This window comes from Pectinophora gossypiella, chromosome 8, assembly GCF_024362695.1.
Source record: "Pectinophora gossypiella chromosome 8, ilPecGoss1.1, whole genome shotgun sequence".
NCBI classification, from domain to species: Eukaryota; Metazoa; Arthropoda; class Insecta; order Lepidoptera; family Gelechiidae; genus Pectinophora; species Pectinophora gossypiella.
In genome coordinates, this window is record NC_065411.1 from 6,648,250 (window position 1) to 6,673,287 (window position 25,038).

The 25,038-nt window shown below is 38.8% G+C and overlaps 2 protein-coding genes across 2 annotated transcripts in view; one reads left to right on the forward strand and one right to left on the reverse strand.

Moving 5' to 3' along the window:
* Positions 1 to 25,038, reverse strand: part of LOC126368984 (globin) — a 168,125-nt gene that overhangs the window by 50,818 nt on the left and 92,269 nt on the right. The gene's annotated exons all lie outside the window — the stretch shown is intronic.
* On the forward strand, positions 498 to 3,794 carry LOC126368966 (deoxyhypusine hydroxylase). Its single transcript, XM_050013233.1, has 4 exons — positions 498 to 899; positions 1,281 to 1,604; positions 1,843 to 2,032; positions 2,670 to 3,794. The coding sequence occupies exons 1-4, from the start codon at positions 620 to 622 to the stop codon at positions 2,788 to 2,790; spliced, it is 915 nt and encodes a 304-aa protein (XP_049869190.1). The 5' UTR covers positions 498 to 619; the 3' UTR covers positions 2,791 to 3,794.

The window sequence follows — 25,038 nt, forward strand, 5'->3', positions numbered from 1 at the left end:
TTAAAATAAATAAATCGTTTACGAATAACATAGTGGGGCATGGCAAAGCACTGAATCATTTTCATCTAAATAAAAAAACAATATTGTAATTTGGCATTTGCGCATATACTTAACAGTAGTTTTTTACCTGAATTGCTTCAATTTTTAACCCCTGATATCAGGACCAAAAACAAAATAATATATTATTATGCGTATCTCTGTTATCCACGAAATTAGAAGGTTAAATGAAGGAAACACTGTATAGCACCATCTATATATTTTTTTGGGAAACATAGCCTGGAAAGTATCTCATTACAATAAGTCATGTCATAAAATGTGGCTCAATGGCATGTTTTTTTTTGTGGCAATTTAAAGAACACATACAACTAAAAAGCTGGAAAGTTCCAACAAAATTAAGGAACTGTGAATTTGTGATATTATCACGCATTATAGCTGGTCACCCCTTTGTGGGCAAAAATACACGTGGGTGTATCCGAACGAAGAATATACAAACGTCACTCATTGTTTTGTCTGTCACTGTCAAACTGTCACTCGCATGTGGTCGATTCGATTGTCTTTTGTTACTTGCTTCGTACGTGTTTGAATTTGTAGAATTGTACTCGATTTATAATATCTTACCATGGTGAACATTAGCGAGGACGCAATAAAAAATATTGGGAAAGTCCTGAACGACCCGTCCAGGCCTATGAAGGAGCGTTTCAGGGCACTTTTCACGTTAAGAAACTTGGGTGGAGAAGCTGCCATTCAGTGTATTAGTGAATGCTTTACTGATGAATCAGTGTTGTTGAAACATGAACTAGCGTACTGCTTGGGTCAAATGCAAGATAAAAGAGCTATCCCGATCCTGAGGAGCGTGTTAGAAGACAAGGAGCAAGACCCTATCGTGCGACATGAGGCCGGTATGTTTCACATGGTTTTATCTTTGATTTTTACTCCTCACGTACCTGATAGGGTTTGATAGTGTGCATTACTCTGTTAAATACTAAGAACAAGTTAATATTTAATGCCTGCTTACATATTTAATGATTCATAAAGCAAAACTAATATTCAGAATCATGTTTTTCTATTGTCAGATTTAAATCTTATTAGATTACCGCTTCACTTACAACACAGAAAATATTTTTTATTTTATTAATCTATACTGCTATAATTTTCCCTAAGACGGTATTTATGTTTCATGCAACTCATAACACACCTCTTTAATTACAAGATTTTAATTACTTTGTTCGACTACTAGTATCAATGACAGAATCCTTTAATATTAATAACTTATGTTTCAGGTGAAGCCCTAGGTGCAATCGGAGACCCTAACCTTCGTGAAATCCTGGAAAAGTATCAGAATGACCCAGCGGTGGAGGTAGCAGAGACCTGTCAGATAGCACTGCAAAGACTCAACTGGGTGGCCAATGACAGCACAAATGAACAGAATCTGTCCAAAAGTCTTTACACTTCAGTAGACCCTGCCCCTCCGAGCTCAGACAGTGACATAGAGAGCCTAAGAAAAACTCTAATGGATGAAACTAAAACACTCTTTGATAGGTACAGAGCTATGTTCAGTTTGAGGAACTTGGGTACAACTGAAAGTATTAATGCATTGGGTGAAGGTGAGATTCTTTATTTTTAGTTTTTTTATTGTTTATTTTAAGTTGTCTGAAATTCACAACTACATTCCTCTTAACTACTTACTTATTTATACACCTTACATATATTATTATGACTTTCAAATCAATAAGTATTTTCTGATAATCCTACATTTAAAATAAACAGCTTTTTAGGCTAGTCTGTAGTAATAATATGGTAGGTATGAGACACTGTATATATCAACTTAATTAATATTTTCAGGATTGAAAGCAAGTAGTGCCCTGTTCAGGCATGAGGTAGCCTTCATCTTCGGCCAGATGCAGGATGAACGTAGCGTACCATTCCTGAAGGCAACATTGGAGGATATTGCCGAGCATGAGATGGTTCGCCATGAGGCTGCAGAGGCACTGGGGTCTATTGCCACTGATGAGTGCATCGAGGTTTTGAAAAGGTATCATTTTTTAACTTAATGATGTTGAATGAAATTTTGCTCTTAACAAATTTGCAGTAAAAAAAGAGACACTGATTGTAGATATAGCAAATATACATAATAAAAAAATGAAACTTAATGATCAATTGGGCTAGTTAGTAATCCATCACAAGATGGACTTAGGGTGGTATTAATAAACTAATCTCATCTTTGAGACTGCCCTCAAGACCAAGTCAATGTGACAGTTGTTATATAGAAACAGGGACTTGAGCATGATCTTGAGGGCAGTCTCAGCTGAGATTAGTTTATAAATACCAGCCTAAGTGACTACTACTTTTGTAACCCTGAAATAAAAGAAGACTTAGAGACTATAGTGCATTATTGTAGGCGTCTAGTCAATTCATTGATACAATGGGAACAAACACCTCAATCAACTTCCATTTGTATTATAAAGAAAATAATTTATTTTAGATATATTTATACAATATATTTTATGTAAGTACAAAGTGATTTCAGTCAAGTGAGTTTTGTATCCCAACAACAGCATACGAATAGTGACGGCGTACACTACATTTTATTTTATGAGGGGCACGTGAATTTACGAATTTCAAATCTATTATGATTATGAGTATATTCATTCATTGTTAATTTATTGCAGGTACTTAGACGACTCTCGCCGTGTGGTTCGTGAAAGCTGCGAGGTGGCTCTGGACATGTCAGAATATGAGAACAGCCCGGAGTTCCAGTACGCTAACACTTTGCTCACAGTTCAATCTTGAACGTGAAATAGCTTAGTTACATAGTGTAAGTCACTTTTCACACGTATACTATTATCGCAAGCCATCTACGCACAACATTGGGGGCCGTTTGCCACTTACCAGAATTTTTAAAGTTTATATGGATGCCAGGCCTCGCAACACAGCAACCTTGCCGCGGCCTGAGGCCTTGACCAATAGCCGTACGATGTATATCCATGTAGATAGCATTCGCTGTGTCTATTGATTGAAACCCGCGATATGATTCGCGCCGCACGCAGCGCGGTTGCCACGCAGAGTTTGCTGTGATTTATTTTATATTTCATTTTATTCCTTCGATACGAAATTCCAAACTTAGAATTCCCAATGCCCAATGGTTCAAAATGAGCTTATAGACAATAAATTTTAAAAATGCTTACGTTGACAGTTATGACCGGAATCATACAAGGGTTTTTAAACATACATTCGATCATAATATGAACGTTTTTACAGCGCATTTATGTTCGTGTTCGTTATTGAATCCGTAATACATTGTAGTGCATAAGTGCAGCTCAAAATACGGCATTCCTGAGAAAATGTCAGTTGACTCCTCATTTCTTCAGCACATGCATTGATAATTAACAAATACAGGGAATTTGATGGGCTTGAACGTCGATTAGCCATTGTGTGCAACGAATGTTGTTGTTTTGGTAGATGTTATGCTGTTGTGAATGGGGTTTTGTTATACGAAGTCTAAGCAATAGTGTATGTGTGAAAAGGCTGTAATGAATTTACAGTAAGAGCGTTTTTCCAGAGAAATAAAAAGAGAATATTTTCATTTGAAAAACGTTTTAAGGTTTTATGTATCTTCGACACTTTATTAGAAGCTATACCTAAATTATTTTTTATTGTATATTGATTTCATTGTACTTGTCTAATAGCAATACTTGTTTGTATAACGACCAATTTTTACAACGCGAATACAAACTTGGCTATTTTTATTTAAAGTTATACCCAGTATTTTTGTAAATAAATGTTATCGCCCATTATTTTAGTTGTTTTTTTAAACTCTATAAAATTCTGATTGCATATTTATTGCGTTATTTCCGATTTCTACAGAGCGCTAGCAGAATTTAATTCAATTTTTATATTGCAATAGAAATGCAGGAATTTGTTATGATTTATTTTTTTCGAATAATGTAGTTTTTAATCTGAACAATGTATTTTCTATGGATTGTTTTAATATTTAAACTTGGTGCCATTCTTTCTGGAGTCGTAAGTAAACTTTCTGTATTCTTCTTATTGTGTGGATTATTGAGCCGCCAAAGGCCCCTGACATGGCTCATGTAACAACTACATGCTTACATCAGTATTAGTAACCGGGACCAACGGCTACGGATAACGTGCCTTCCGAAGCACGAAAGTTTCTGTATTAATTAGATTAAAAAAAAACCGAAAGTTTAGCTTAATGAAGCTAAACTTGAAACTTGAAATGTCAAGTCGCGGGGTATATTGATTTACATTTGGGTGTTGAACCCCTCAATATATTTCGCCATCATTGTAAAGGGGGGGTTTTGTTCTGGAAATATCTGTGGAGACATTGCGTCGTTCTCTACGCATCTTAACTGGGATGCTAACTCAGTAACATAAACAGCCTATACAAGACCCTCTGCTGGGCACAGACATCCTCTCTATCATCCGGAGGGGGTATTGGAGGGGGTTCTGCCACGTCCCACAGTAAAAACGAAGTCGGAAATAATCAGTGCAATGTACATAAACGCGAAAAGAAAACATTCTGTTATAACAGTACGTAGAATTGAAGTAGCATTACAAAAAAAAAATCCGCCCCGGGACCCAGCACCGTCTCTTACTGCGCTTAAATGCCTAAGATGATTAGGTATGCGATTCTACTACACCGGACACTCTATACAAAAATCTTACCGTGTGCTGCCTTACCTATTTTATAAATGCGAGCGAGATAGACGCGAGGGAGCGTGCACACTATCTCGCAAGAAAGGTACTCCTTTGCGGCTTATGGCCGTTTAGACTAAAGTAAGACCCAGAGGGGGTGAGGTAAATCTAGCTCGGTGCCCAATACGAATTGGTGCGGGGCAGAGGGTTACCGCTTTATGACGTAGACAAGTATTCTTTCTTCTATGCCAATAGCTTTAAGAAACCAACATGGTGTTATCCAACAGCAATGTGACGTGCTAGAGTCAGAGCGGTCGTCTTTCCTGGGCTTCACACGCGAGGTGACCCTGAGTGAATCCACGGCGGAAATAGCCGAGCAACTGCAGCAAGTGGTGATGCGTCATGCGCGCGGCGACCGGCGCGTGCGGCGCTACTTCGACGCTTACGACACGCCCTTCTTCGGGGTGTCCCGGAGAAAACTTGATTGGTCTTAGTTAGAATTTATAGTTACGATGGGTTGGCGAAAGGGGGAATGTTGCGTTGTAACCACTAAAAAAAACCTTACGTACCGCAACCTCTTTATCGTATAGATTAAGTAGGCACACAATGTCATGTCAGTGCAAATTAGGTGGTAGTATTTAAAACTTTTATTAGTTACCTGTAATGTAAAATTGTTTGTTAATTAAGTATTGTAATTGTAAAATAACCAATAAACTATTTTATACTTAATAGTAATTCAATGGTGGGGTTTGCTGGTTGGGTTAAGACTTACCTAAGTTTGCCTTTAGCGCCGCGGACACTTTATACGAATATCTCAATCATACCGCGTGCGTGCGAGTGAGATAAAGTTCGCTTTCCATCTTACTCTTAAGCGGCTTACGGCTTATAAGACTAAAGTTAGACCCAGAGGGGGTGAGATTGGCACCCGATACGGGGAGGAGAGTTACCGTTCTATAGGTGCCTAGTATTATTCTTATTCTATGCTAAGAAGCTTCGTGGAACTCTCTTTAAGGACTTCAGTCGTTGGACATTTGTATTTATTGATTCAGTGTTTATTATGAGTTTGAATCCCAGATTTATGCCCGGTTAATGCCAATAGGTTATCCCCTTATTACATGGGACTTAGGGTAGTATTAATAAACTAATCTCGGGGATACAGGCGTGATGTAAGATTGTTGTCCACAGTGGCGCGTTTCTTACATATTCCCGATTTCCGGCCTTACAACTTCCCTCAATCAGCGCTTATCGCTATCGACCCACTAGAGTCGATTAATTCTTTCAAATATTTTTCCTCTCAGACGACGCCCTGAGCCGATGTTCGCGCCCAACTGGGCACCCTCAGGCCTGTTGTCTTAAATCTTGTACCGGGTGAGAGCCTTCAGCGCTCCCCATTTGTCCGGCCAAGTAGTTAATGCCATCTGCGGCAAATCTACACTAAGTCACGTCAAAAAAAAAAGTCCGTACAACTATAATCCTCCTAGTGCCTTCTGTGTACATAAATCTTTAATACAAATAAATGCCCAACGACGCACTAACATTAGACAATCAGCTAAATAGTGCACAATTCATGTACAAACTTTATCCACTTATTTTCGTCCCACAAGGTTCAAGTTATTTGCAAAGATAACTTTGTACTTACTACAAAATGTATACAATTTGTCATACTAGTTTGTACCAAACAATGTCTTCCGGTGCCCGCCCCAGTTTGAAGAGATTTATTTATCGTGTTCAGCGGTGTTCCGATTTTTCATTTTCTGCAAATCTATTATTATTATGTAAAGTTTCACCGAGAGTCTGATATGAGTGGGTAAGTACTTTTCACATAACATAAACAGCCTATAAAATAGCGTATACATCTTTGCGATAATATTTGTCTATGTACACTCTAATTCTATTAAAATAATTTGGTATATATTATAATGTATATTTTTGAATTGAATTTGAATATACACACCATTAACACATGTTTATGGAATACGATGTTCGTGCGTCACCAAAAGGGTCCACATAATACCAGCGTCGTGGTTCACGCCGCGACTTGTGCTGAGTGAGGCCCTTTTATCTCAGGACGTCCACCACCACCTTATGGTCATTTCGACAAACATCCGTCTTGCTTTTTTGTAATTGTTTTAGTGGAAATTTGATATGATGTTGTTGACTTTTTTTTGTGTGTGGCGTCCTTTTATAATAAACTTTTTCTATTCTATTCTATTCTATAAAATGTCCCGTTACTGGGCACAGGCCCCCCTCAATCAACCGGAAGGGGTATGGAGCACGCTACACCACGCTAATCCGTTGCGGGTTTGCGGAGGTGTTTTGCAGTGTTTTCATCCTTTCGATGGCATTCAGATTTTTCAGCCCAGTATTTTGCCACCCAGACAGCATTCATAAGCTTCTCCCCATCTTTTACCCGTGGTCCCACTAACATGTCCCCCTTGTGGGTCCACGGATATTTCTTTTTTACCCGTTGTCCTACCGTTCTAAACATTAATCGCTACCGGTAATTTATTTTACCCCTGGACCCACTAACATGTCGCCATGAAAATATTAGGTCTTCACTTACGAAATTGGCATTTTGTATGTAGGTACTTATACCAGTTTAGAACGGTAGGGCAACGGGTAAAAAAAAAACCGTGGACCCACCAGGGGGACATGTTGCTGGGACCACGGTTTTTTTTTAAATTAGTTTTGGGGTAAAAGATGCGTCTCCCGCGTACAGAGTCAGGGCACGCGGACAAGACAGGTGAGCCAGGAGGGAGCCAGGTCTGTGGCCTAACACTACACTCGCAGTTCAGGTCCGATCCGTTCATATTAAGAGAACGAAGGGTTCACAACAACCCCACCTCTACAGCATAACGTGCCTTTCGAAGCACGGGATCACCTTACTATTTCGGTCAATTAGATGATTCAGCTTGCAAAGCCAAACAAGACGACAGTCTCATAAAGGGATTTCGACCATGTCTTCATCAGGAATCGAACCCGAACCTCTATATCGTGAGCCCAACTCTCTAACCACTAAACCACAAAGGCTTTTGTGCATGCAAAAGTAGCACAACATTGTTGTGAAGTAATCTTAACCCGTAGGGTTTGAGAAGAGAAAAGGTCGTCAGTACTTACTAACGTTTCGTCAGTATTTTTTTAATTTGATGTAAGTACCTACCCACCTAATGAACTAACTAAGGCTTTCTCTCGTGAGCGTTCAGAAATTCTTGTAAGTAAGTCTAATTTATTCAAAGTCGAACCATTAATATCAAGCTGTAACCGAATTAGGTAAAGTAGGAAATTTTAAACTTTACCCTACTTACAAGTTGGGAGAATAAAACGAAATTATCTCACTTTATGTTCCTTTGTAAAGTTTCGTTGTATAAGCAGCTAGAGTTCCGAGATCGCTCAAAATAGTAAACTCCAGGGGCGTATCTAGGTGGGTGGCATCCCACGCATATATCTTGATGTCACCCCAAGAATGAATGGATACTCATTGTTAAAAATAATACGTAATAATTAGACATATACATACCATAACATAAACAGCCTAATACGTCCCACTGCTTGGCACATGCCTCCCCGTAATCAACCGGAGGGGGTATGGAGCATACTCCACCATGCTGCTCCACTGTGGGTTGGTGGAGGTATTTGGGCTAGTAGCCCGGGACCAACGGCTCAGCGTGCCTTGCAGCGTCTCAACAGCCACTGTGTCTAGTGGTTTGAGCGTTGGGCTCACGATCTGGAGGTCTGGGTTCGATTCCCGATGGGGATTGTCGAAGTCACTCCTGTGAGACTGACCTTTGTTTGGTAAGGACATTGCAGACTTGAATAATTGGGAATTTGACTGGGTTCACCATAAGGTTCATCATATCCATCTTAGGACTTCGTATCAACAGTGGCTGCAAGTTGTCTTTGATTACTTGTGGCTCTGCCCACCCCATTTGGGATTACGGGCGTGAGTTTATGTATGTATGTATGTTGACTGGGTTAAAGATAAATTATAAAATGCTAATGCTAGAAATAGAAGTCAAAAATGTATCTCGTAATCTCATTTTATTTTTCGATTTATTTTAAAATTTGAATTACGAATTAAGTAATAATGAGTACGGCGTATGAGTGCTTCTACTGATGACGTCACAGAACAGTATTTTTCATACAAACTTCAAAGAGAACTTCCGTTTTGATGTTTCGTAAAAAGTATCTCATTTGACTAAGTTGTCAAATAGCCTATTAGACAAGGAAAAAAACCAACACAATCCGCAGCTACTCCTTCAAAGATGAATAATGATGAACGGTATGGTGACAGCCCATCGCCTGGATCAGGGGCTACCAAATGGAAAACCGCGGTCCGGAAGCGGACCGTCGCCGTCGGCCGGCCTATTCTATTTTGAGCCGACCCAGAAGATTCTAGAAATATCGATAAAAAAATGGTGGTAATTTAATGTGGTATTCTTCTTCTTCTTCTATCGTGTGGGTTGTGAGGTACATTACCAACCACATCAACCCTGGTGTCAGGGTTACTATTGAGCCGCCAAAGGCCCATGACATGGCTCATGGCTCAATGTGGTATTTGCCATGCAACATTCCCCAAAAAAATATAGGTGGCGCTGTCCACATAACCTGATCACCTATTTTCTTATTGCTCTCATTACATAATTACTCAAAAATATATTATAATGTAATTCTTCTTCTTATCGAGTGGGTTATGAGGTATGAGGCTTATTTTATAAATGCGAGCGAGATAGACGCGAGGGAGCGTGCACACTATCTCGCAAGAAAGGTACTCCTTTGCGGCTTATGGCCGTTTAGACTAAAGTAAGACCCAGAGGGGGTGAGGTAAATCTAGCTCGGTGCCCAATACGAATTAGTGCGGGGCGGAGGGTTACCGCTCTATAACGTAGACAAGTATTCTTTATTCTATGCCAATAGCTTTAAGAAACCAACATGGTGTTATCCAACAGCAATGTGACGTGCTAGAGTCAGAGCGGTCGTCTTTCCTGGGCTTCACACGCGAGGTGACCCTGAGTGAGTCCACGGCGGAAATAGCCGAGCAACTGCAGCAAGTGGTGATGCGTCATGCGCGCGGCGACCGGCGCGTGCGGCGCTACTTCGACGCTTACGACACGCCCTTCTTCGGGGTGTCCCGGAGAAAACTTGATTGGTCTTAGTTAGAATTTATAGTTACGATGGGTTGGCGAAAGGGGGAATGTTGCGTTGTAACCACTAAAAAAAACCTTACGTACCGCAACCTCTTTATCGTATAGATTAAGTAGGCACACAATGTCATGTCAGTGCAAATTAGGTGGTAGACTTTAAAATTTTTATTAGTTACCTGTAATGTAAAATTGTTTGTTAATTAAGTATTGTAATTGTAAAATAACCAATAAACTATTTTATACTTAATAGTAATTCAATGGTGGGGTTTGCTGGTTGGGTTAATACTTAAGTTTGCCTTTAGCGCCGCGGACACTTTATACGAATATCTCAATCATACCGCGTGCGTGCGAGTGAGATAAAGTTCGCTTTCCATCTTACTCTTAAGCGGCTTACGGCTTATAAGACTAAAGTTAGACCCAGAGGGGGTGAGATTGGCACCCGATACGGGGAGGAGAGTTACCGTTCTATACGTGCCTAGTATTATTCTTATTCTATGCTAAGAAGCTTCGTGGAACTCTCTTTAAGGACTTCAGTCGTTGGACATTTGTATTTATTGATTCAGTGTTTATTATGAGTTTGAATCCCAGATTTATGCCCGGTTAATGCCAATAGGTTATCCCCTTATTACATGGGACTTAGGGTAGTATTAATAAACTAATCTCGGGGATACAGGCGTGATGTAAGATTGTTGTCCACAGTGGCGCATTTCTTACTTACATATTCTCGCTTTCCGGCCTTACAACTTCCCTCAATCAGCGCTTATCGCTATCGGCCCACTAGAGTCGATTAATTCTTTCAAATATTTTTCCTCTCAGACGACGCCCTGAGCCGATGTTCGCGCCCAACTGGGCACCCTCAGGCCTGTTGTCTTAAACCTTGTACCGGGTGAGAGCCTTCAGCGCTCCCCATTTGTCCGGCCAAGTAGTTAATGCCATCTGCGGCAAATCTACACTAAGTCACGTCAAAAAAAAAAGTCCGTACAACTATAATCCTCCTAGTGCCTTCTGTGTACATAAACCTTTAATACACATAAATGCCCAACGACGCACTAACATTAGACAATCAGCTAAATAGTGCACAATTCATGTACAAACTTTATCCACTTATTTTCGTCCCACAAGGTTCAAGTTATTTGCAAAGATAACTTTGTACTTACTACAAAATGTATATAATTTGTCATACTAGTTTGTACCAAACAATGTCTTCCGGTGCCCGCCCCAGTTTGAAGAGATTTATTTATCGTGTTCAGCGGTGTTCCGATTTTTCATTTTCTGCAAATCTATTATTATTATGTAAAGTTTCACCGAGAGTCTGATATGAGTGGGTAAGTACTTTTCACATAACATAAACAGCCTATAAAATGTCCCGTTACTGGGCACAGGCCCCCCTCAATCAACCGGAAGAGGTATGCTACACCACGCTAATCCGTTGCGGGTTTGCGGAGGTGTTTTGCAGTGTTTTCATCCTTTCGATGGCATTCAGATTTTTCAGCCCAGTATTTTGCCACCCAGACAGCATTCATAAGCTTCTCCCCATCTTTTACCCGTGGTCCCACCAACATGTCCTCCTGGTGAGTCCACGGATATTTCTTTTTTACCCGTTGTCCTACCGTTCTAAACATTAATCGCTACCGGTAATTTATTTTACCCCTGGACCCACCAACATGTCGCCCTGAAAATATTAGGTCTTCACTTACGAAATTGGCATTTTGTATGTAAGTACTTATACCAGTTTAGAACGGTAGGGCAACGGGTAAAAAAAAACCGTGGACCCACCAGGGGGACATGTTGCTGGGACCACGAATTTTTTTAAATTAGTTTTGGGGTAAAAGATGCGTCTCCCGCGTACAGAGTCAGGGCACGCGGACAAGACAGGTGAGCCAGGAGGGAGCCAGGTCTGTGGCCTATCACCACACTCGCAGCTCAGGTCCGATCTGTTCACACAACCCCACCTGTACAGCATAACGTGCCTTTCGAAGCACGGGATCACCTTACTATTTCGGTCAATTAGACAATTCAGCTTGCAAAGCCAAACAGGACGACAGTCTCTTAAAGGGATTTCGACCATGTCTTCGTCAGGAATCGAACCCGAACCTCTATATCGTGAGCCCAACTCTCTAACCACTAAACCACAAAGGCTTTTATGCATGCAAAAGTAGCACAACATTGTTGTGAGGTAATCGTATCCCGTAGGGTTTGAGAAGAGAAAAGGTCGTCAGTACTTACTAACGTTTCGTCAGTATTTTTTTAATTTGATGTAAGTACCTACCTACCTAATGAACTAACTAAGGCTTTCTCTCGTGAGCGTTCAGAAATTCTTGTAAGTAAGTCTAATTTATTCAAAGTCGAACCATTAATATCAAGCTGTAACCAAATTAGGTAAAGTAGGAAATTTTAAACTTTACCCCACTTACAAGTTGGGAGAATAAAACGAAATTATCTCACTTTATGTTCCTTTGTAAAGTTTCGTTGTATAAGCAGCTAGAGTTCCGAGATCGCTCAAAATAGTAAACTCTAGGGGCGTATCTAGGTGGGTGGCACCCCACGTATATATCTTGATGTCACCCCAAGAATGAATGGATACTCATTGTTAAAAATAATACGTAATAATTAGACATAAACATACCATAACATAAACAGCCTAATACGTCCCACTGCTTGGCACATGCCTCCCCGTATTTATTTATTTATTTAGTTGGGGGAGGCCTATGCCCAGCAGTGGGCGTCATACGGCTGATGATGATGATATATAAATGATGACATAAATGACTGATCATTATTTATACCCAAAAGCAAATATGCATAGTGTCTCTTATCCATGAAATTACAAGATTAAACGAAGGCAAATTTGTACAGCGCCTTCTATATATTTTTTGGGAAATGTAGTCTGGAAAGTCTCTTATGAGGCCTGATTAGTTATCGCACTATCCAATCCATCGGCCCTGATGCATCTTTTTTTGACGTGACTTAATCGTGTAGTTATAAAATGTATGTCGAAATCGAGTCGCCCATCCGATGTGCTGTTACTCTGCCCGATCGCCAAGCATTGGGCCCGATGAGTAGTATAATAAGGCCTTAAAGTATTCTGAGCGACAGCATCTCTTGACTTGATTGACAAAAATAATTCTTGTTTTTTTTAAGAATAAGAACTTTATTCCCAAAGCAGTGAAGGTTACGAAAGTACTTACATAAATTAAGTTTAATAATTCATGATTAGTAGCTAACACTGCCCAGGGAAATGGGATTGACTCAGCATATTGTTGCTAAGGGTGGTATAAATAAACTAATCTCAGCTGAGACTGTCCTCAAGGGCATGCTCAAGTATCTGTTTTTTTTATATTAGAACTGTCACATTGACATGATCTTGAGAGCAGTCTCAAAGCTGAGATTAGTTTATTTTTCTACTCCTCTCCTTTAATCTGGCATTTAAATAACCAAAAAGTCTAATATAAGTACATACATAATTAAACTCTTTGAAAAAGTGTACGCTCTATGGCCTATAAAAGCATTGTTTACAAAGTGTAACTGTACTATAATGTCGCCAAAAAAGCATTGTTGTTGTTTTTTTTTTTTGACCTGGAAACTGGCACCTTTACTTTGTTTGGTGCCATAGATATACTATAAAAAAAAAGTATACATTTGCCACCATTTTCCCGCGCGTTGGAAAATAAATTGGAAAATTTTTGTGTTTCGTTTAAAATTACGTCGTCATAGAAAAAGTATTGTATGCAACGTTGTATAACTAGGTCAAAAAATGCTCGTGGCGTCTCTTATTGCGATGTTCGCCAAGGCTCACATCGCAACTCACGCCACTCGCATTTTTTGACCCTTCTTATACAACTGTTGCATAAAATACTATAATACCACCCTTAGAGTATGGTACGAGAACACACTCTCTCTCAGCAACACTGATATTCTGCCAGTGTCCAAGTTGCGCTTATCAATGCTTGAGTTGCTTTTTCTGGATCAATGACCATCAATCTAACCATTGGGAAACAGAGCAATGCTCTTTGCTGAAAAAAAATATAAAAATAAATTAATTGGTTCCTCAAGATTCAGGCATTGCCTAGTTTGGGGACCCCTGTACAACTACTGTAATCTTTTTAGATTACAAGCAAATTTTTAGTTTTTAGTAAACATATTTGTACTTCTGTATTTTGTGTAATAAACTTTATTTATATTTCTATCAGCACGACAGCCTCAGTGGTCTAGTGGTTAGAGCGTTAGGCTCACGATCTGGAGGCCCGGGTTCGATTCCCGATGGGGACATTGTCGAAATCACTTTGTGAGACTGTCCTTTGTTTGGTAATGACTTTTCAGGCTTGAATCACCTGATTATCCGAAAAAGTAAGATGATTCCATGCTTCGGAGGGCGCGTTAAGCCGTTGGTCCTGGCTATTAGCCGTAAAAACACCTCCACCAACCCGCAGTGGAGCAGCGTGGTGGAGTATGCTCCAACCCCCTCCGGTTGATTGAGGGGAGGCCTGTGCCCAGCAGTGGGACGTATATAGGTTGTTTATGTTATTATTTCTATGTCGTTTCCATTTGTATTTCTTTTATTTTGTGCAATAAAGTTTATTATTATTATTATCTAGGTGATTGTACAGAGAGGTTACGCCACAAGTGTAAGGTAATGGACGAGTGCGTTTGGGAAGATATTTTGGTTAAAAGGCTTCAAGTTTTAATATTTTCGAGCCCCCGACACGCCAAGCTACGTCACTGGTGAACATTCGCAGTCTCACTGCACATTAAGTTATCTTTTCATGAATCTAGGAACATTTGCAGATGTGAATAAATCTTTATAACACTAGTAATAAAGCGAAAGCAGTATATAAAGCGAATTGATGGTAGGGCTGGCAGATCTTCCACCTAGAACGACTTACATTGACCAAATTGGAATGTCCTTAGAAAAGGTTCAGTGTGAAATATTTTGTGATGTCAGACAATTGGAGTGAGAAGCGCTTTGGTGTCATCATAAGACAAGTCCTGCAGCCATGCAGGTTAAAATAAACCTTTACTTGTTGGAAAAGTTGTATAATCTGTGTCCGTGTTGTCGACGGAAACAAAAGACATACAGCGTCGACAGACTTGTCTGCGACAACTCTAACTTTTCTCCCGCTTCCAACGAATATAATTGTTTCGAATATTTTGTGCCCGGCTCTTCGAAATGTTTAATTTCACGACGCCATTTTAAATTCAATTTGATATTTTGCGGTGGGAACACTTTTTGAATCTTTTTCGAATTGTTCGTAAAACTCTTTTGCAAGTTGATGCTCTATGGGTATGTTCAGTATTATAAGTCAGTATGCTTCTTTATGTTCAGTGTGTTCACTATGCTTTACTATAGTAAGTAAGTAAATGTTATATATCATCTTCCTAGCATTATCCCGTTTTTCACAGGATCTCCTTACCTAACCTGAAGATTTGACAGGTCCGGTTTTTTACAGAAGCGACTGCCTGTCTGACCTTCCAATCCGCGAAGGGAAAACTAGCCCAATACAGGTTAGGTCACATACCTCTGAAAACGCATTTCTCGGGAATGTGGGTTTCCTCACGATAATTTCCTTCACCGCTGAGCACGTGATAAACATTTATAAATGATCCAAATATGAATTCGAAAATAAATTCGACAATCATTGGTTTAGGCGTGTGCTGGATTCGAACCTGCGACCTCAAATTGAGATGCAAGCGTTCTACCAACTGGGCTACCACGGCTCTAAGTAAGTAAATGTTATACTGGGATGAAATATTTATTTAAAAACATGTCGTTTTTATTAAACGTGGTGAGTGGATGTATCCTACAGAAAAATCGGTGAAAAACAAAGTTTTGAAAAATGGGTCAACTATTAAATGTCAAACCAGTATTGCCAGTATTCCAACATAGGTTAAAAATTCACTTTTTCGTTGAAAGTATTTGAACCGATACTACGTGTAGCTACGCAACATAAAGTATCCTGTAACCATTCAAAAATGTCACGTGTTGGTAAAAAAAAGCGTATGAAAAATCCCGTTGAAACATTGAATGGGTTTTCGAAAATTAAAAACACTCTTTTAAGTTCAGTCGATATTAAACTGGTTATATCTCGTGTACTTTTTCAATACATGTTATGTATGTAGTACAGTTTTGGTGACAGGCTGATATCCCGATTCTCTGAAGGTAACATGTTCGGAAGGCAGGTTAAGCCGTTGCTCCTGGATACTAATTATTGATTTAAGCACATAGTTGTTACATGAGCCTTTAGCAGCTCAAGGTTGATGAGGTTGGTAATCCTTCTTACAACCCACACGATAGAAGAAGACTGAAACCTGCATTTTGTATCCACAGTCCGATATTGGTCTCATCGCAACAGCACCTTTTTTTGAAGTGACTTATTGTAGATTTACCGCAAATGGCATTATTACTTGGCTGGACAAATGGAGAGCGCTGTGGTCTGTCAACCGGTGCACAATTTAAGACAACAGGCATGAGGGTGCCCAGTTGGGCACAAATCTCGGCTTATGGGCGTCGTCTGAGAGGAAGAATATTTTAAAGAATTAATCGACCCTAGCGGGTCGATAGCGATAAGCGCTGAATAATGGAATTTGTCGACCACGCTGTTTGGTGTCTCGAGCTGATTGGCCGCCTCTATGGCTAGAGTAATCGAGTCATCGGGATCGTATATTACGTCCTTCGGACGCTGATACTTTTCAGTACCGTCCCTGAGCGGAGTATTTGGAACTCATAACGGACCCATGCCCACTGACAAGACAGGGTCCAACTATCACCACACCTGTGGTCCACCAGACCAATACCTCACCATGCTTTTCAGCTTTATTCCCAGCTCATATGAACTACAGTCTATCGCAATGTGTGGATTTTAATTTCTTCGTAAACATGCACCTTACAACCCACACGATAGAAGAAGACTAGGTATTATGTTCGGGTCTATACGTGCTATAGTCCTTATACAGATAAGGAGTAACAATAATGTTGTTAAAATAATGGACACAACTTTAGGTTGCTACACTTGACCCTCGGATGGGTACCCTGGAGCGAAAGGATCGCTATAATTCCTGTAATCAAGTGCTCTCTGCTGTATCTAGTTACACGATATAATAACAATTTAGTATGTGCGATAGTGTGGGGCCTTTGAATGCTTTAGGAATGCTTGTCATAGATAAAGTTGTGACATTGTGATGATAGTTTCCTAGCAATTCTTTTAATGTCATTATTTAAAGCGATGTTAATAGATATAAGTACTCACTTTAATGTTTTTTATTATAAGTTTTTCAATAGAGTGCTAACGGCCTCCGTGGTCCAGTGGTTGAGCGTTGTGCTCACGATCCGAAGGTCCCGGGTTCGAATTCCGGTGGGGACAAATCAAAAAAATCACTTTGTGATCCCTAGTTTAGTTAGAACATTACAGGTTGATCACCTGATTGTCCAAAAGTAAAATGATCCGTGCTTCGGAAGGTACGTCAAGCTGTTGGTATTACATACTGATGTAAGTACGTAGTCGTTACAGGAGTCATGTCAGGGGCCTATGGCGGCTCAATTAAACCTGACACCAGGGTTGATGGGGTTGGTAATCCACCTCACAACCCACACGATAGAAGAATAGAGTGCTGCATTTAAGCATAAGACGACGACTATATCCCCATCGGGCTAGTCAGAGGTGCATCCATCGCAAGATGAACAAGTACCCACACCACACCGAGCTTTCTGTTACACCAAGTCTGATAGGTGGTGGGCTATCACTGAACATATTTGGGGGTGTTTCTGATAGCCAATGAGCCCCTCTATCAAATTTTTCATTTTAAACCTGAACTTCTGGGACAGCCTGTATATATAAGGGTATGGTAACTTCAACAATTTGAGCGTATAACTCTACTCTTTGGTTATCATGTCGTAATTAAGACCCCAGTAATTAAGACTACATATTGCTGGGCTCGTCTTTACGACGCCCGCTATTTCATAGTGAACAAGACCCTTGGACGCTTTGGCTGTTCATTCGAACAATATTGACATGGCAATGAAATAATTTTAATTTAAAGCCATTTTATGGCGTGCTCCATCTGAAACACTATCTCTTTAAATAGTTTCGCACATTAATATTCCTACTTAATTCACACACTCTTCGCTCAAAGAGACACTACACCCACACTAGTGTCTTTCGAGCGTCGTCGCCAGCGATGGCGTCGCGTGGCCGCGGCGTCGACGTAGCGTGGACGTTGCGCGAACGCTGGCACGACGACGACGCTCGAAAGACGTTAGTGGAAGGGGGGACGTCTCTTATACTTAGATGTAAGTTTAACTTTCTGTTCCTTTAGCAAACTATGCGCCAAAATTACACACTTTCTACACACTACATTTTTTACGGTTTCTCAAGATACAGGCTCCGCCTGGTTTGGGAACCTCTGTTTATTTGGTCATATTTTTAATGTACCCATCCTACTTTAAGTGCTTTTTTTCTGATTCTGATAATAAATACATTTTTTATTTTTCATTTCATTTCATAGTTGAATTTTATCGAACGTTATGGAGAGGTCTCAATAACGTTCGATAAAATTTAGGGTAGGTACCCTAATCGATAATTAACTGTTTATAAATGTTTGCGTGATTTAATGTGTTATGTATCGTGTTATAGATGATGTGTAATTTTTATGGGCCTAGGTGATGAGTTTTCTTTTAGGGTTAACGTCAGTAAAATTTAAAGTACATGATTGAAATGAAATGTCAAACAAACTCATATACACAATATTAGATTGTCTAATATACCTACCTACTTCTCATAAAAAAAAATTATGATTTTTGGCAAATTTTTGTTCAGCAAAACGCGAGTTTAATTTAATTTAGTTGTAGTTTAGTTGGGCTACAGTCTGAACCTCAAAAAGTGTATTATTTCATAAGATTTGTGTCTGTAACCTGTTACGTGTGTTTATTAAATAAATAAATAAATTTTAAATTTGTGTTTGGAACATGTAAAATGATATTCATTTTTTTAATGCGTAATACTCTTTATTTCAAAAATATTGTGTAATCTTGTACCTAACTTCACAATGAATTCCACAATATGAATTACATAGATATCATTCGGGTCACAATAAACTAGAAACTAAATTGTATAAGTTGTGATTATATCTAAACTTAGGTCATCCACGATTTGACCTAACAACAGATTAGGTAATAGTTAAGTTACACCGAACTGTATCAGGCACGTAGGAGATAGAAGTTATATTCAAAGGCTAATAGCCCTTAGCTTAAGTTAGTGCTAGTAGGAGTAAGGGAAAAGAGTCAAATATTGAGAGTCATTGAGAACAGAAAAAGCAAGATGATTGGACACTTAATAAGTTGACGAATTTATTAAAACATCATAGAAGGGACAAGTTACAAGGAAAGAGAGGAAGGGGAGGACCAAGAAGAGATTACATGGAACAGATTACAGGCGAACGTCGTGTCTTATATCGAAATGAAGGAATTGACCTATGATAGACAAGAATGGAGAATGCTACACCGACAAGAGCGTGGCTCTTAAATTAGTGATGTGAATAGCCCAGTTAAAATACTGTAGGGTTTTCTTTATGGCTGCAGTCTTGGCAAAATTGGATTATGGCGAGATTTTGGTGATAATTGTTTTTGTTTCTTTCTTTGTTTTCGCTAATGCGAATGTTTGGAGTATCAACGTAGATCAACTTCAGTTATAGTGACGTCAGCGGCGATGCTCTATAGATGCTCTATAGGCTTCCTCCATGTTGCACGACTCTTTCCGGTCCTGCGCTAACCTCATCCACAGCTTTCCTACAAACTACTTAAAAAACACATATTTCGAGTCAGTACCTACTTACCTATGTATATTTAATTTAACAATTTGCTTTTAAAAAAGTGGATGTTATTTCCAATAGAGGACGGATTTGGGCTTGAGTCTGGTAATCTTATCTTTTATTTATATTTACTCCAGCTCGATAGACAGTCCTGAGACTTTGTGCCCTGGATACAAGGACACCAACTGTTACACTGAAGTGTAACATAGAATGACTTGCAGAAAGTGCACAATATTCTACATAGAGGTAAATTATGAAATCTTCTTCTTTTAGTGTGAGTGATTTATTAGCCAATGATTTATTATTTTTTTACTTTCTTTTTTGATTTTATATTCTTTTCTTTTTTGCGATTTCCAATAACACATTTGGCTCGATCTGTATAGACGGTGATACGGCTTACAACCTACTTGTATTACGAATAACGTTGATTGTGGGTACTTAGTTCATCTTGTGATGAAAGTACTTCTGATTAGCCCAATTGAATATGTTATGTTGAAATGAAAAATAAGCTCACGACTATATTTCAATGGGGAAGATAGGGGTACATCCATCGCATGATGAACTAAGTACCCACACCTCAACGAGCTTTCTGTTAGACCAACTTGATAGCTGGTGAGCCGTATCGCCGTCAATACTAGTCGAGCTAACTGTGTTAGTGAAAACTGCATTTAAAATAAATTAATAACTCATTGGTACAAGTCCGATATTCGAAGCGGTGCTCCCCGTTTGAGAGGCAAGCCAGCGTACCACAGGACCACAGTGACGCTTTATTCTAATTACTTGTTTATAGATGTGATCGTCTGTGTTGTCAGCAGTAAATACACACACATAGGTACGTACAGAAGAAAGAACTATGAGCTTTATTTGCAGGTTGATTCCGTGCTTCGGCGCGTTAAGCCGTTCGCTCCGGGATACTAGCCCAACCTCCACCAACCCGCAGTGGAGCAGCGTGGTAGAGTTCCCCGGTTGGTTGAGGAGAGGCGTGTGCCCAGCAGAAAGACGTGTATAGGCTATTTATTGAGCTTTATTGTATTTGCAAAATCTACACACAAGCACGTATGTGTAACACGCTCCCTTATCCCCAGAGAATATATACAATAAACGAAACAGCACCAATTGGTAGCTAATGTAAAATGCAACACCAATAGGTACAAAATACTTTTTCGAAGCCACTGCAAACCAATCGCTGGAAAGTGTTTCACACACTGCATGATAATGGACTTTGGTACGTATCTGAAATTGTTCAGAATAATAACATTACTTGTATAGGTAAGTACTTGGAAATGTGCAGTGTTTTGTTCTTGAAATTCTTAGGTAATTTAAAGAGGAAATATGGTAGAAGAACAGCGTATATGTGTTCATACAAACTTACCTATTCACTTTTTTTACTTGTATAATTAGAGAGGAGTGAAAAAAGCATAAGCGAGATTTCGCAGTGATAATCTTCAGAATAGATTTTAAAAAATTTTAATGCGGTTCACAGAATACACATATTTATCAAGTTTCAATAGTATAGCTATTATAGTTTTGGAGAAAAGTGGCTGTGACATACGGACGGACGGACGGACAGACATGACGAATCTATAAGGGTTCCGTTTTTTGCCATTAGGCTACGGAACCCTAAAAAGTAAAAAAAAATACATTATACAGTTAGTAAACAGGGGAAAAAATGTATAAAAGGATTAAATATACGTTCGAGTTTTTGTTTTTTAATTCTAATAGTGGAGTCAAGAAAGCCGGAGCTTCCTGACTAACTTGATGATTTTTTTCTTTTGTAGGTAGGGTAGTTTTTTATATCATTTAAAATCAGAAACATCTTGAGTGGCGCAAATAAATATTTATATGAAATAAAAAAATGAGTTTTTTTATTCAAACGAAAAGTGGAATTGAAGTACTTTTGCACAGAGACTCCACTATAAACAAATGTTTGCTTATATACTTCCTGCGTGCTTAGGATTCCGGATCCTTTCTCTATTTGAAACGCTAGCTTTTCTGAAAACGGGGAGACAGGCACAGATACATACAAGCTTTCTGGCTTGTATCTACTTAGAACTGCTGAATTAGTCCTATTTCCCCCGCATGCAGAGTTGTTTTGGTTTTGAAAATGTGAGTTCCGTCAAAGGCAAAGAGAATCGTCATGAATTGCTGGCTCAAACGAGTGCTGTAACGAGCGGGCTTGCTCGTGTGATTGGGAGAACAACATTACAGCACATACTATTGCATTTCATAGATACTTTCCTGCAAAGTGCGAGTACGGGCGGATTTCATATTCTGTTTTCGAATAGTCTTTCTCGGAAGCGGGTTTGCTTTTTTTCTGAGGTATTCAGTCTGTACTGGTTACGTTTGCATGAATGCGTAGTTGAATTGAATAGGAAGGTTTTTGTTAGGATGTGTTACCATGTAGTTATTGAAATACTACAGTGTGTTCGAATATGGTAAGTATAAAAGTAGGTACCGTCTTTTTACTGATTACCTACCTAATGAGCAGAGCAAATCGACAAGACTCGTAAGAGGCTGTACAGAAAACATATTAATATGATTGACATAGATAGGTAGGTGGTTTTTCCTTCGCGGGTTGGTAAGTCAGACAGGCGGTCGCTTCTGTAAAAATTCGGACCTGTCAAATCTTCAGGTTAGGTAAGCGGACCCTTTGAGAAACGGGGTAATGCTAGGAAAATGATGATGAAATATAATAGGTAGGTAATCTTAAGTAAATATCGATTCATCAAATACGCATACATTTTTCATAACTGTACAATTTCATATATGTACGTATATATGTATGGTCGACAACGGTTTTGTATAAGCACGCTTTTATTGCGAAAAAACCTACGAATAAATAAAAAAACTAATACAAAATATCTTGTCTTCTTCCCACAAGCTTGACAGCTGCCGCTCATAATATGAATGTCAGAATTACCATTCGATTCTTCTTTCTTTTTAATCTTCGCCGTTTTACGTTTAAATAGTGAATACGTATTATTATTATAATTTTATGAATTGATGAGAACGCGCCAACATGGTGTTGTGATAGGCTAGAACGGACAGGTGGACTGACACACGACTGCGCTGCAGGATCTTATAAGGGGTTCTTGTTCTCTGATACGTAATCCTAAAAACAGTATACAAACAATATAAGCTCGCTACTATATTCTAATTGGGCAGTCAGTGTTACATCAATCGCATCACCTCACCGAGCTTGCTTGTTATACTCTTGTTTGCAATAAATTTAACTTGATATAACTTTTATGAAAAATAATAATAATAATAATAAAACACTTTATTGCACACAAATTCACAAAACATTTACAGGATAAACGTATTCTTTATAAAAATCTTGAAGATTTATTTTAATTACTGTCTAGTCAAGGCGAAGAAAATCGCACAAAAGGTTCAGTTACTTACTGTTTAAAAGATGATGAATACCAAATTCAATTAGGTACTCAAATAAAATACAAACGTCATAAATATGCAAAGTGATCTGGCAGTGGTCTAATTTGATTTCTCTTCATAAGACAACAAACGAAATTGTTTATTTTGCATTGCAAATGTGTCTTAAAAGCTTAACCGAAAGATGTATTTTTAGACCAGGTTTCAGAGGGAAAGTCTGAAATTTGATATTCTAGCAAAGTTCTCGCTCTATGCGTTAGAATACAAAAATAATTATTTATTTGTACACAATAAAACAGACACAAGAAACATACAAAGAAAACAGATAGTACAGGCAAGCTTATCTCTAAACAAAGAGATTTCTTCCAGCTGACCTACGTGACAAGAGAGACTTTTAACGTATAATATTATATAGATAGACATACATACGCGTACAAATTATTTAGAAATTACTTAATTACTTATACTAAGTAATATAGAACAAAATATTAACCTAAACCTACAAACCATATTTAAATAAATTATATATTATATAATATATATTTCATAAATATAATATGTGTAGTTATATTAATTTTCTTTGATATGTTCTGCGAACTAAATAGGCGTTTTAGAAACCGAGATAATAATAGTTAACGTAACATAAGCTCACGGTCAATATTCCCAATTAGGGTAGTCAGGGATACATTCATCGGAAGATGAACTAAGTAACTTATGTTCTGTTATATCAACGATCATACAAGCAATATCATAATTTGAATTACGATACATTTTGAATCCGAAAACTAGCTGAGAGGTTCACATCGTTCTACTTGTGGGTACAAGACTGTCATAGACAATTTCCACCACTACGTCACACCCCGAACACCACATACAAACAACCTCGTTTTACACAGACACTACACATACGACGTAATGACGTAATCGTGCACGAGCATCGGTGTGTGTGACGTCTGACACCATACGATTCAAGTCTAAACTATGTTCGAGGGGGGTGAGGTAAACTTAGCTCAGTCGCTGGTGGGGAGCGGAGAGTTGCCGTTGTATGCGTAGAAATATTTCTTATTGTATGACTACGTACTTAAAAAAAAAGTTCAAAAATTTTAAAAAAATAATAATATTTATTTTTCAAAATTGGCTTACAAAGTTAGCGCTTTTTGAACGTCAAAAAATTAAATTACAAATTAACTAGCCGTAAAACTACTACCACATCGGAATTTGTAACGCTGAGGGAAAGACGTGGCCAGAAAACCTCCCAGTTACCTATTCTATGTCACTTCTCAGGCATCTCTAACTTGATTCCAATGCTTAGTGATCTACCACAAGACCATCAACGGCCAAGCAGACTTCGGAGATCATAAAACGAATATTTTCAGTAAGATTTGATTGATAACAATATCCAATCTATACACGTATGACGAACAAACATAAAAATATAATAAAATATTCATAACATCTCCGGACTTGCCAATAGAGAGAGCCTTATTACATTTTCCCTTAGTTAAGCAAATACTGAATGTTGTCGCAGTATGGATGATTATATTTCTAGGACAAACATCTGTGCGAATATGTTTAATCAAGATATCGATTAGAGGGCCAATAAGGAAAAATCAAGGCTTGACTTATTGGTGCCTCTGGTTGTTTATTTATTCCAAGCGAGTGCGGCCGGAAATAAGGCGGGAGCCCGATTCCTTCGCGGATGATTAGGTAACGCAGACGAGACATGGTGTTTTGTACCTATACGGCCCAACCCACCTTTTAAAATCCAAATCCCATTGGTGCTTATTCCTGTAGACACCATCTAATTTTATTTTAAGTTATACCTGACATTTTCTTATCCGCCGAAAGGGAAACGGACGGGTAATCGACAGGCGTAAATTTATGGAACACACGTCAATTTTAGGCAGAAAAAGACCCTTCCAAAATGTTATATTGGCGAATAACCCGATAGAATTAGAAATGGGTTGCGAGATGCCTAAATAGGCAAATATAATAAACATTACAACACGAAATGACTATGGAATTTGTATGAAAAATTACAACTAAAATT